At 42.1% G+C, this 13213-nt stretch overlaps 1 protein-coding gene across 1 annotated transcript in view; it reads left to right on the top strand.

Moving 5' to 3' along the window:
* Positions 1-5034: 5034 nt before the first annotated feature.
* The window catches only part of CLCN4 (chloride voltage-gated channel 4), an 86169-nt gene continuing 77990 nt past the window's right edge, over positions 5035-13213 (top strand). Inside the window, exons 1-2 of the mRNA XM_033950642.1 lie at positions 5035-5478; positions 12547-12701. Of these exons, the coding sequence (XP_033806533.1) occupies positions 5298-5478; positions 12547-12701 (336 nt within the window). The 5' untranslated portion in view covers positions 5035-5297. The remainder of the gene's footprint in view (positions 5479-12546; positions 12702-13213) is intronic.

Here is a 13213-nt window from a genome sequence, read left to right as displayed (position 1 = left end):
TTTGATGGAAAATATTTTGCATCAGCCTCTACTATTAGTTTCTATATGGGGATGATGTCAGGTCTCCTAATCGGTGAAGAAATTTGAGAAACTCTGACTCAGAATTTTATTCACTTTTTGCTTTGTTCCTTTTATTTTTTCATATCTTGTTTGCTTAGGGTGAGTTGTGGTGAGAAGGCACTAGAGAGCTGGGGTTTACCTTGTAGGGCTGCTCCCTGGGTAAGGAGCACAGAGAAGGGTGTAGGTGAGTACTCTGGTCTCCCTCATCCTTGATACTAGGCCTTAACAATCTGGAATGTATGGACCATGGGAGATGGGGCTGCACTGTGTTGGATAACTATGCAGATTGCCAATTCTACATATACTAGAGCAGTGTTGGTGGACCAGTGGCGGTCCACAAAAATTTCCTACCGGTCCCTGCAGAATTTGAAACATGAAGTTTTGCAACTTTTGCTTTTTTTTTCTTTTAGGTTTCATATTTTTAAGTTTATCAGTCTTTCTTTAATCCTTTTTATTTTTTGAAGATTTGAGACTATCGTCATCACGTTCTGATGACATTGTATTTTTGGCGCAAGGAGAAGAGCTTTAAATTAGTTTCATTTTCCCGCGTGGTTTCATTTAGCAGCAACGTCTTTCAGCTCAAACAGAAGCCTGCAGTGTTCTATAAATTTGATAAGCCTTTTTGGATTTGTTTTCTAACTTTGACTGCCTCTTTAAATATGCAGAACATCTTAAAATGTTTTTTTACAAGTGTTTTTCTTAAGCTTTCTTTAAATAAATCCTGAACTTTTGATTTAGCATTTTAAGGTATCACGTCAAGGAGCAGGCCCCTAACAGGATAATGCTCGCCTTTTTTCAACTTTCAGGTCAGTTTCTTCTGCCTGTGCTTACACAGCTTTTCCTTCTTTTTCTTTCTTTCTCATTGATTCTTTGTATGCTATATTCTAATTTTTGTTTAAAACGTATGTATTAATTGGACGTTTAATTTTTACACACTTACACCTTATATATTTTTGCTGGTACATAAAATAATTATTGTATTTCCGCCGGTCCATAGGTATAAAAAGGTTGAAGAACACTGTACTAGAGAATGACACAGGGACAAATTTGTCCTGTCCCTTCAGGACCTCAATTTCCCTGTGGGTTTTGTCATTGTCCTTATCCCTGCCTTACCCACACAAGCCTCGAACACTTATGATTTTTAAGTGTTTGAGGCTTGGGCAGATGAGGTCAGAGCTTGCAGGAATGGGACAGGGACAGGAAAAGAACTCGCTGGGACGAGGAATTCTATGAGTGGTGGGAGCAGCGCGGAGCATTCAGTGTGGCTCCCTGTGCTAAAAACTTATCACAGTTTAGCAAAAAAAAAAAAAAAAAGGGGGGGGGGTTAGTGCTTACAACAGGGAAAGTGTTTCTGATCTTATAGTGGGTGATCATTTTGACATCCAGTGATCACCATATGGTGTGGTTTATTATTAAAGACAGGAGTAGAGAAGACTCTTTCAAAAGTGAAGGTTCTAAACTTTAAAAACACTGCCTCCCCCCCCTCTCTTTTATGAAGCTGTGTTAAGGTTTGTTTGTTTTTTTATCACTGGCCATGGTGGTAAAAGCTCCAACACTTATAGAATTTATATGAGCATTGGAAATTTTAAAACTGCAGCCAGTGATTTAAAAAAAACCCTAGCGCGGCTTCATAAAAGGGGGGAGGGGAAGTAAATTTGTTCAGAAGGGAGATTATGTCAAGGAATTGTAGTCTGGATGGGAACATCTAGAAAAAGTAGGAAAGCAGTGGGCAATACTGAAGGGAGCCTATTGTAAAGGCAACAAACCGTTTTGTAAAAAAAGTATGTAAAAGTATGAGGAAAAGAAGGCTGCTTTGGTTCTCAAAAGTAGTAGCTGTAAAGCTTTCATAAGCTACAAAGGATCACAGAAAGAAGGAGACAGGCAAAAATATCTGGAAAAGTTAAGAGAGGCTGGTCGAGTAGTCAGGAAAACAAAAATACAAATGGAAAAAAAAACAGCTGACAGTAAAACGGAGAGACAAGCCATTTTTTATAGATATATTAGTGATAGGAGGAAGTGCAAAAGTGGCATTGTGAAACTCAAAGGTTAAGGGGAGGAATGCATAGAAGCTGATGAAGATAAGACTGAATTGCTTAACAAATAATTCTGGTCTGTTATCACAGCTGAAGTGCTGAGACTGGGACCATGGAAAACAAAAGCAGATAGGGCTGGAGGTATGGTAGACCCTGATTGATTTTCAGAGGATTGTGTTCATGAGGATATGAATTGAAGTTGTGGGGTGGTAGACTGAGAAGTAAAGTCAGGAAATTCTTTTTCACAGAGAAAGTGGTTGATGCCTGGAATGCTCTCACAAAAGAGGTGTTGGAGAGTAAAAATGGGGATGAATTCCAAAAGGATGATCTCTAATTAGAAAATGAATGGTATATTAAAAAAAAAAAAAACTTGAATGGTTGCACATGTGTTTGATATGTCAAGTGGTGCTTAGATGGCACCTCCAGCTGTTAAGAGCTAAGGCCGCCACTGGGCAGACTTGTATGATCTGTATCCTTTTATATGGTAATTCATTATAGGATGTGCTGGAGAGGGCATCAATGGAAGTTCCAGTAATTTGAAGCATACGATTTGTGTCCGGAAAGTGACAAAATGATTCAGCTAGGTTGGAGTGGGCTTAAACAGCAACTACATTAGTTGGAACCAGAGAATGACACGGTGACAGAATATGTCACAGTCGCCGTCCCTGCGGCTTACCGCAGGAAACAATCCTCAGTCCTACACCAGCATTTCAATGCAAGGCTTGAGGGTCAGTGACTGTGCCCATTCATATTCTGATTCTTCCTTCTCTCTTTAAAGAATGACTTGGGGATGGTGTTCTGTGGTTACCCATGAGGATGGGGACAATGACAAATTCTGTCACTGTGTCATTCTCTGGTTGGAACCTAAAAGAACTAAGGAACGAAATAGCGGGAACACTCTGACAAATTTGTAACCTCTCCTTGAAAACTGGGGAGATCCCGGAGGACTGGAAAATAGCAAATGTCACACCTATCTTCAAAAAGGGATTGAGGGGTGACTCGGGGAACTACAGGCAGGTAAGCTTGACTTCAGCTCCGGGCAAGATGGTAGAAGCACTGATAAAAGACAACATCTGGGAGCACATAGAAAAAAAATGGACAACTGAAAGTGAGTCAGCATGGCTTCTGCAAGGGAAGATCATGCCAGATGAACTTACTGCACTTCTTTGAAGGGATAAACAGTCAGATGGACAAAGGGGAACCCATAGACATAATTTATCTTGACTTCCAAAAAGCCTTTGACAAGGTACCTCATGAGCGGCTACTTAGGAAGCTGTGGAACCACGGGGTGGAAGGGGACGTATACAGATGGATTAAACACTGGTTGGCAGGCAGAAAGCAAAGGGTTGGAGTAAAGGGCCACTACTCAGACTGGAGGAGGGTCACGAGCGGTGTTCCGCAGGGGTCAGTGCTCGGACCGCTGCTGTTCAATGTATTTATAAATGACCTGGAAGCGGGGACGAAGTGTGAAGTTATAAAATTTGCGGATGACACCAAACTCTGTAGCAGGGTTAGAACCATGGAAGAATGTGAAAACCTACAAAGGGACCTAAACAAACTGGAAGAGTGGGCAATAAATGGCAAATGAACTTTAATATAGGCAAATGTAAGGTCATGGATATAGGGAAGAAGAACCCGATGTTCAGATACGAAATGGGGAGATCTGTGCTAGGGGAAAGTAACCTTGAAAAAGATCTGGGTGTGCTGGTGGATACAACAATTAAATCAACGGCACAATGTGCAGCAGCCTCAAAGAAAGCAAACAGAATGTTGGGTATTATTAAGAAGGGTATTACGACCAGGACAAAGGAATAATACGTAATAATGGCAATGGTGCGCCCGCATCTGGAGTACTGTGTCCAATTTTGGTCACCGTACCTCAAGAAGGACATGGCGATGCTTGAGAGGGTTCAGAGAAGAGCGACGAAAATGATAAAAGGGATGGACAACCTTTCTTACGCAGACAGGTTAGAAAGGCTGGGGCTTTTCTCCCTGGAAAAGCGCAGACTCAGAGGAGACATGATAGAGACTTTCAAGATCATGAAAGGTATAGAAAAGGTAGAAAGGGACAGATTCTTCAGCCTATTGGAAACCACAAGAACAAGGGGGCACTCAGAGAAATTGAAAGGGGACAGGTTTAGAACCAATGCCAGGAAATTCTTTTTCACTCAGAGGGTGGTGGACACTTGGAATGCGCTTCCGGAGGTTGTGATAGGACAGAGTACCCTACCGGGCTTCAAGGAAGGATTGGATAAATTCCTGAATGACAAGGGGATTGAGGGATACAGTAAGAGGTAGAGATAGGTTATGAAAGAGCTTAGATAGAAGGATAAGGGGATTTAAGGGTTTAGACAACGATCACCTTATAGGTCAGGGACCTGATGGGCTGCCGTGGGAGCGGACTGCTGGGCGCGATGGACCTCTGGTCTGACCCAACTTAGGCAACTTCTTATGTTCTTAAGGACAGTGCCAGGTGGACTAATATGGTCTATGTCCCAGAAGTGCCAAAGAAAGATAATTTAATCATGAATTAAGGAGTACAAATGATGGGCAAATTCAGTGGCATAGTAAGGGGGGGGGCAGTCTGCCTTGGGTGCTGTCTTGGAGGGGGCACTGGCACCTGTCCTCCTCTACACCCCTTCACTACCACACATGCTTCTTCCCTTCCCCTGTATCTCTGTAACGTTCCCGGCGTGAGTAGGAACCCCAACCTGCTGCTCATGCCAGCGTCAGCTCTTCCTCTGATGTTACTTCCTGGACCCGCGCCTAGGAAGTGACATTAGAGGACAAACCAACGCTGGCGTGAGCAGCAGCATGGGGTTGCTGCTCATGCAGGGAACGTTAGAGGTATTGGGGAAGGAGAGGACAGGGGTGGTTGATGGTGGAAAAGAGAGTGGGGGAGGGGCATTGTGGATGGACTGTTCAGGTCTTCATCTGCTGTTATTTACTACGTTACCACCACTGTGGACCCACTAGCCTTATGAGCTACTAGAAAATCACTTGACAAATAAAAGGAAATTTCAAAACAGAGGAGACACCCAGCACTAAAGACTCTGCAGTATCCACGGAAACAAGTGCTGAAAGTCCAATAGTGGGGCTGTCAGAAATCCAGCAGCAGCCGCCTAAAATCTCCCTCTTAGAACTGAGTAGCTTGGCAGCTCTGATAAAGTGCTCTCATTTTAAGCAGTGCCTGCATTGGTTTGCATGCTCAAATTTAACCCACTCCCAGAGGATTTTCAACCGGTCTCGTTCTATGGAACGTGTATGCAGTCACGTGACTGTTTACAGCTTCCTCCCTGTGACGGCATTGCCAGTGCAGCCTGTCAAGTGCAAAAGGGATGCTGTCTCATTGCCGGAGACTGGACTGAAAGATGTTGCATTGCAGGTAAGGGGCGGATTTCATGAACAATCTTGTTGGATCGGTAAAAATAAAAATTGTGCAGTGCGAGATGGAAAGCATGCAGCGTGTGTGTGTGCAGTTGCAGAGAAAGACTGCTACCTAGTACTCTGCAGTTATTTTTCCAGCTGAAATCCTTAGCCCAAACGCTGACACTTGATTCTGAAAGCCTAGGAAGCCCGTGGCCTAGGCTTTCATAAAGGTTCTTTTGTATGTTAGGGCTAGATTGACCGTTCAGCTTTCTTTCCCTGGCGTAATGAAAGTGGGCTCACAGCATTTATTTTCGTCTGGGTAGAGGGCCTCTCCATTTTTTTTTTTTTTTTTTAACACATGAAGCAAATTGGTACGATGTAACAAAATGTTTTCGGTATTTTTGAACAGTTATTGTAGCTATGAAGTAGAAAATGTGAATTTAGCCTTGTAGAAGAAAAAGATTAAGAAAACATTTTTGTATGATTTTTTTTTTAAAAAAAAAGCTTTGTAGAGAGAATGAACATATTCTGGGTCTCACGTTCTAAAGTGCACAATAACTTTGCAAACCTGCACTGCATGAAAAATAGCAAAAGCCAACTGGAAATATGCAAAAAACCAAAAAGCCAAGTCTCAGCATTTTGCATTTTTAAAATGTAAAGTGCAGGTTTTGCAAAGTCATGTCACAAAAGTATATATCACAATAATAAAATTGCTCATAATTTTTGCTTCTTATGAAAGTTCAAATTTGACAATAATGAGGAGGTTATTAATGCCAAGATGAGTAAAAATGTGTGTGTAACCCCCCCCCCACACACACACACACACAAAAGCAAAATACTACCCTACTGCAGGTGTATTTCTTTTTTAGGAGCTGGGGGGGACGACGACAAAATACCTAATTTTGTGCAGCAGCAATACTGAAAGAACCCTCATGGCCCAAATCAGAAGGATCCTACTACCCAGATTCCAATCTGGGGTCCAGTTCCTGGTAGTTCAGTAGCTGTCAACCTGTCAGAGCCTAGACTTTGGCCACAAATGTTTATAATGAAATGGTTACCTCAGATCCACTTTTCTCTCTGTTCCTCCCCCCCCACACACACACACACACACACTGGCCCTAGGGTCCTCAAACTTACTACCATGTTTCCCTGAAAATAAGACAGTGTTATATTAATTTTGGGTTAAAAAAATGCACAAAAGCTTATTTTCGGGGATGTCTTATTTTTTTCAAGTACAACAATCATCTTTCCCTTCCTCTCCTCTACCCCAATTCTTCCTCTTTCCTTTCTCCAACCCCCCTCCCCATACAGCATCATTCCTCCCCTCTCACCGATCCCCTTGTTTCAGCAGAACCCCACTGACCCTCCCACCGTGAGACTGACATACCTCTGCTCTGATGCCTCCTGATGCAGGGGTGGGAGTTGCTGAATTGACGAGTCTGATTTTTTTTCAGCAAATCAGGCGGTTCTAGTGGCAGGGATGGAGTCAGGGAGTATTAGGGACATTCAGGAGAGGGGAGCTTTGGAGGTCACCTTTAACTAGGGGCATCTTTAAAAATCATGCTAGAGCTTATTTTCGGGATAGGTCTTATTTTCGGAGAAACAGGGTACTTAGTGCACTAAGCTGAACTCTTCCCACCCCAACTTGGGGCATAAATTTTGGAGGAACTTGAAATCCCTTCTCTTTAGATATTCAAAGACTAATGATGGCTGATCCTGTCCCTCCTTTCCAATCTCACTGGGATCCTGATGTATCCCTGAGTTCCAGGGTATGTTGGGGACAGGAAGGATCCCTACTCTTTTCTCCTCCGATAGCTGCATGTGACACAATAAGAAAGGGCGATTCACTAAAGCCACAGATTGGATCCATGGCCAGGGGCTGATTCACGAATCTCAGAGCGATGATTGGGGCAGGGGCAGAAGCAGGGCAGCGAATGGGGCAGAGAGCAGGAGAGTAGGAGAGTTGGGGTAGAGAACAGGAGACTCGGGTCAAAAGCAGGGTGGCAAGAGGAGAATCCAGGCAGAGAGCAGGAGATGCAGTCGGAAAGCACGTGAGCAACTGGTCCCCAGCAGTTGCTTTTCTTATTGGTCAGCCAGCCCAGACGGTGTTCCAGATTTCTTTAGTGAATCGCTGCCTGCCTACATTTGCATGCCGTTCCTCCTCATTTACATGCACGGATTGGAGGTTGCTCGACACCAAGGTTAGTGAACCGGGTCAGGGAACAATCGGGTTGCAAAGTGGTTGGGACACGATCGGTGTCCTTTGTGAATCTAGCCCGATTTTAAGCTGCTGAATAAGGGAGTGTCTTCCTATGTGGCAACTTGGCCCTTAATGATAGGTGCTGTGACATTATTGCTAGAGTTCAGGTGGTGTTTTTTGAGAGCTGCAGCTGCTGAGGCAGTAACAACTGGGGTTTATTATGTCATGCAGTATTTGCCAGACTCCTTGAGTAGCTCAGGGTCCTAAGAAGTGTGTAGAAAGCGAGGCTGGCTTTTAGCTTTTGAGTGTTTTAAGAGATGTGACTTACAGTGAAGGTTTTTATAACACTATTGTCCTGAGGTGGGACTGAGAACTGGTACCAGGGTGCCACTAGACCAGTGTTTCTCAACTCGGTCCTGGAGGACCCCCTTGTCAGCCAGGTTTTCAGGATGTCCACAATGAATATGCATAAATTTGATTTGCATACACTGCCTCCCATTATATGCAAATTTATTTCATGTATATTCATTGTGGATATCCTGAAAACTTGACTGGCAAGGGAGTCCTCCAGGACCGAGTTGAGAAACACTGGACTAGACCACTAGTGTTTTGTGGTCCCCCCTAATGGACATTTCAGGGAGGGATCCTTTTTTAAACATTTATGCTCTGAGTCTGCGTTAGGGATGTGGGGATAGGGCAGCAGTAGACCACTGGAGAATGAAAGCACCCTGAGTAACTCAATGACAAAAAAAATACAATTTAAAAAAAAAGTTCACATGTGGTGGTCATGAATGTGCATACTTCCCGGCCATGATAACATGCAAAACATTTCTTGCACAATTTAACTATGGAGAGCCTGGAGCTCGTTTGCATCACATAGCCAATTTTTACCAAAACAAATGCTAATCTGTATGTTGAAATGGCTCACTACCTGCTTTTACAGTAAGCATTGAAGATAATGTTTTCATTAGAACATGTTGGTGAGCAAGCTTGGTCTTACTGATTATTTTTTTTATTTAATTTATTGGGAGTATTGGGAGCAGAGCATTCAGCGTGCTGACCTACGCTAAAAACTGCTATCGCGGTTTTATAAAAAGGGGGGGGGGGAATTGTTTTATTTTTGAAGTCCTTCATTGTCTATTTTGACCAGCTATTTCTCTCCCTCTCTTCTATATACACCCAGCTCACTTGTAATCAGGGCTGGAATTTGGTGCATAAGCCTTTACAACTATCCAGGGATTCCTACATCACCATTTCCCCTATCTGTTTTATAATGATGCTTCCTCCCTAGCAGAGAGAGGAATTTGACTGCAATCACACCTTGCTGTTAAATATCAGGAAAGAAATTCTGCCATTCATATCTGATTGATTACTTTGAATGGATGATTAGAGATCTAGATTGAAGTCGCATGCTGGATATGGTTTACTTCTTAAACCTGTCCTGGGGGACTCCCAGTCAGTTGGGTTTTCAAGATATCCCTAATGAATATGCATGAGAAAGATTTGCATGTCTGTCATACATTCTGTGGTATTTTGCCTGTTAGCGTGCACTAAACATGCATCAACTATTTAAAAATAATATTTTTTTTTTAGAGGTGGTATGTCATTGGTAGAATGGTTGTGGAAGATTTCAGGTGTGCCGTGGCACTCTAGGGAGGAGGAGAGGCGCAGGCTGACTGCCTAGAGGATGTGCCTCTCGCAAAGAGAGGAACGTCCTGTAGGCAATCAGCTAGCGCCAAGCCTCACCTTCTCTCCGACCCTTTTCCTTGCAGGTACCCCTCACTGCCAGCACAGGGCCTGTTTAAAGGGCCTTTGTGCATGCACTGATGTTGATGTGATGATGTCACAAGTGTGTGTGATATCATCAGGGTGATATTGTACACTTCTGGGTGTCTTGAGCCGCGGACAGTAGGTTTGGTGTGCCCCGGCTCGAGATTGATTGCGAGACACCGACTTAGGAGTAAGGAGGTGGAAAGTGAACCCCGGTTGTTTTTGCAAGTCCTGCATGACAATAATAATAAAAAAAATAATGCTGGGTCTGAATAATAATAATATAAAAGCCCTAAATACTGCGCTATTGAATCTGGACAGCATGCAGTTATTTCCTATTAAGATGCGCTAAGGTCAGATTCTTTTTGTTGTTGTTGTTTCTTTATCTTTGTTAATGAATTTGAAACTTTATACAATAAAAAATATTGCTACAGAAAAACAGGATAATTTCCAGAATAACACAATTAATACAGGAAAAATCCCAAGGGCTCCTTTTACAAAACCACGGTAGTGATACTGCCATAGTAAATGCACCGAAGCCTATTCCTTTGGGTTTCAGTGTATTTACCATGGCAGCATTGCTACCACAGCTTTGTAAAAGGGGCCCTTTAATTTTCTTGTCCTCTATTCTTATTCTTTTATTTTTAAACCAAGAGCTCACTTTCTTCTTGGTCAGTTGGTTGTTATTTTTGTTTGGACAACTCTAACTCACTTCTCACTGGTCTCACTCCTGTTTTGTGCTGCCTGCAATTTTTACGTAGCTATCTCTCGTCACCTCCTTTCACTGGCTATCAATTTTTGAAAGAGATGACTGAAAATTCTCACGTTTGTCGCAAGCTCACGGCTGCAAGGCCAAAGGGATGTGGCCAAAGGGGCACGATACGCCCCTTTTGAGCTCCTTCGGAGTTCCAGGGAGCAAGAGGTTATCGACGATTGATATCATGGGAAAAAGGAAGGCGAAGATAATTCCATCTCCTTGGGTGTGGGACCCATGGACCGTCATCTTCAGCCTTTAACAATACCTGCGCTGGTAGATAAGGTAAACTTATCCACTCAGTCTGCTTCCTTAACCTCAGGAGAACCATCACCACCTCCCCAACCTAATTTAAATTCTATTGGAGGGTTAGATTCTGGTGGATCACGTGGGGGGCGAAATGAGCGGGGTGGGGTGGGGGGTTGGCGGATCACACGGGGGGGCCTTCATGGGTGGGGGGAGCAATGCCGGTTCTTGGGGGGGGTAGAGCAGCACTGCTGGCCTCAGGGGATGGGGGTGGGTGGGAACGAATCAAGCGAGTTTCCCTTAGTTCCTATGGGGAAACTCGCTTTGATATATGAGTATTTTGGTTTACGAGCATGCTTCTGGAACAAACTATGCTCGTAAACCAAGGTTCCACTATATATTTATAGATCCATCTCAGCAAGAGAATTTTTTAAAAAGATAAACCATTACTTGAGAAAGTTTCTGAAACTATAACTGTGGTTGATGATAATAAGTGACGTTTAAAATAAGGCCTATATAAGTTTGCCTGTGACGATCAAATGATTACCTTCTGGATTTTTTTTATTAGTTAAAAAAAAAAAAAAATTATTTCCTGTAATTTTGGGCTCCTTTTACTAAGGTGAGCTAGCGTTTTTAGCGTGCGCTACATTGCCACATGCGCTAACTCCATGCTATGCACTAAAACTAATTCCAGCTCAATGGTGGCATTAGCATCTAGCGTGCACGGGCAATGCAGCTTACGCTAAGCGTGCGCTAAAACCGCTAGCGCACCTTAGTAAAAGGAGCCCTTTGTTTTCTCCAGATACTAAGGTATTAGACAGCCCTAATGATGTGGAGTAGGTCAGTAATAATATTTTATTTTTTATGTTAAATTCCTGATACTATTGATGTACCTAAAATTCTGTTATGTGTTGTATATAACAAATAATAAATAGAACCAAGGGAGGCTGTTAAATAAATCTATATCCACATAACACAACCTCAAAAATATAGGATAACAAGTCCAAGTGTTACTCTCAAGGGAGAAAAGACCTCAGTGTCTAATAGGGAAAATCAAAGCAACCCATATAGACAGGCTAGTTGCAAATATCACTTGCAGCCAGCAGATACATCCTCGGTCAAAAACTCCCAAAAAGTTGAGGGCACAATTTCACAGTGAATTTCAACAGTCTTAATTCTAAGTTTCAAAAAGTTTTCAAAAAAAGACTTATCTGAAAATTGTTGTCTTCTCAATCAAATTGCAAACACAAGAACGTGATCCTGGAGCTTGGAAGCAGGAGAAAATTACTTCATTGGAGACAAACTCAGAGCATAGCAGCTACTAAATATCACCACTAGCATAATCCAACAGGGTTCCCTGTTTCGCTGGTACGGTTCTTCAGGGATTTGAGCATCGATTCACACGCTTCAATTTCTGTCAAGAAAACAAATGTATAACAAATATACATATAGAACAAACTGAAAGTATTTAAAAAAAAATTCTCATGTTTGTTTAGTGAATGATACAGAGCATGTCAGAGTTGTAGAATTTCCAATTTTTAGTTGGGTACCATTGACAGAAAATAGTCTCATCCAGGTTTTAGAACTGTAACTTTCTGGTCTAAAGGCTTCAGATCTAGTAATCGACAGCACCCTTCAACCCCCCTATTCTTTCCCCCCTGCCCACCCCAGCAAAAATAGCTTTCTGTTGGTTATGATATTCAAACTTTGTTATTAGTTTAAGCCAGTGGTCTCAAACTCGCGGCCTAGGGGCCACATGTGGCCCGCCAGGCACTATTTTGAGGCCCTCGGTATGTTTACCATAATCACAAAAATAAAACAGTTTCTTGATCATATTTCTCTTTAGCTATAAATTACAATATTATTATTAAGACTTAGGTAAAAGGAAAGATTTATAAACTATAAAGAGTTTTACCTCACGCAAAATTGTCATTTCTTTAATAAGACATTAACTATTTTTTTCTGAGGCCCTCCAAGTACCGACAAATCCAAAATGTGACCCTGCAAAGGGTTTGAGTTTGAGACCACTGGTTTAAGCTTTACAAATAGTGGGTGAGGAGAGGGTTGGTAAATTGTATATTTCACTTTCTAACATAGATTTCATTACCCTAAAGGCATTACTAATATGGTTAATGTGGGAGAGATGAATGGTTTGGGAAACCTAATGGATTTCCTGGATGAACCACTTCCTGATGTCGGGACTTATGAGGACTTCCACACTATCGATTGGTTAAGAGAAAAATCCCGTGACACAGACAGACATAGAAAGGTAAGTGGAAAACTTTATTTGGTCAACATTGACTTGACAGCCTGTAACAACAGTAGCAGCATCTGGAAAAAAATTACCAGTTGTACTTATAATTGTGGTTCTTTTCTAAAATTAGTTGAACTGATGGAGCTCTTTGACCAAAAACACCTCCTGTCTGTGCTCATAAATATGAACCATTGCAGGGTTTGGATCAAGTTTAGACTCAATAAATATCCCTGTTTTTGTAGATAACCAGGAATGTCAGTCTGCTGATCAAAGAAGTATTCAATCAAAATCAACAAAGATCATTCAGAAAACCTAAACAATTATCTTAGAAAATCTGAGAAAAAAATGTAAAACAATGCCTTAGTTTTTCACATGTGTTATTTTTCAGCAGGTTTTTGCATTACGAGTATTTAGTTGGTTGCTGGGAGTCTCAAGGTTCCATTTCATTTAAATTGCTTTTTTTTAAGCATCCCAATATGTCACAAAGTGGTCCTTTCATTAAAGTGGGATAAGATTTTGTAGTTAGC

The sequence above is a fragment of the Geotrypetes seraphini genome, chromosome 6 (genome assembly GCF_902459505.1).
Source record: "Geotrypetes seraphini chromosome 6, aGeoSer1.1, whole genome shotgun sequence".
NCBI classification, from domain to species: Eukaryota; Metazoa; Chordata; class Amphibia; order Gymnophiona; family Dermophiidae; genus Geotrypetes; species Geotrypetes seraphini.
Note: the sequence above shows the minus strand (reverse complement) of the source record. Positions and strands in the feature narration are given on the sequence as shown.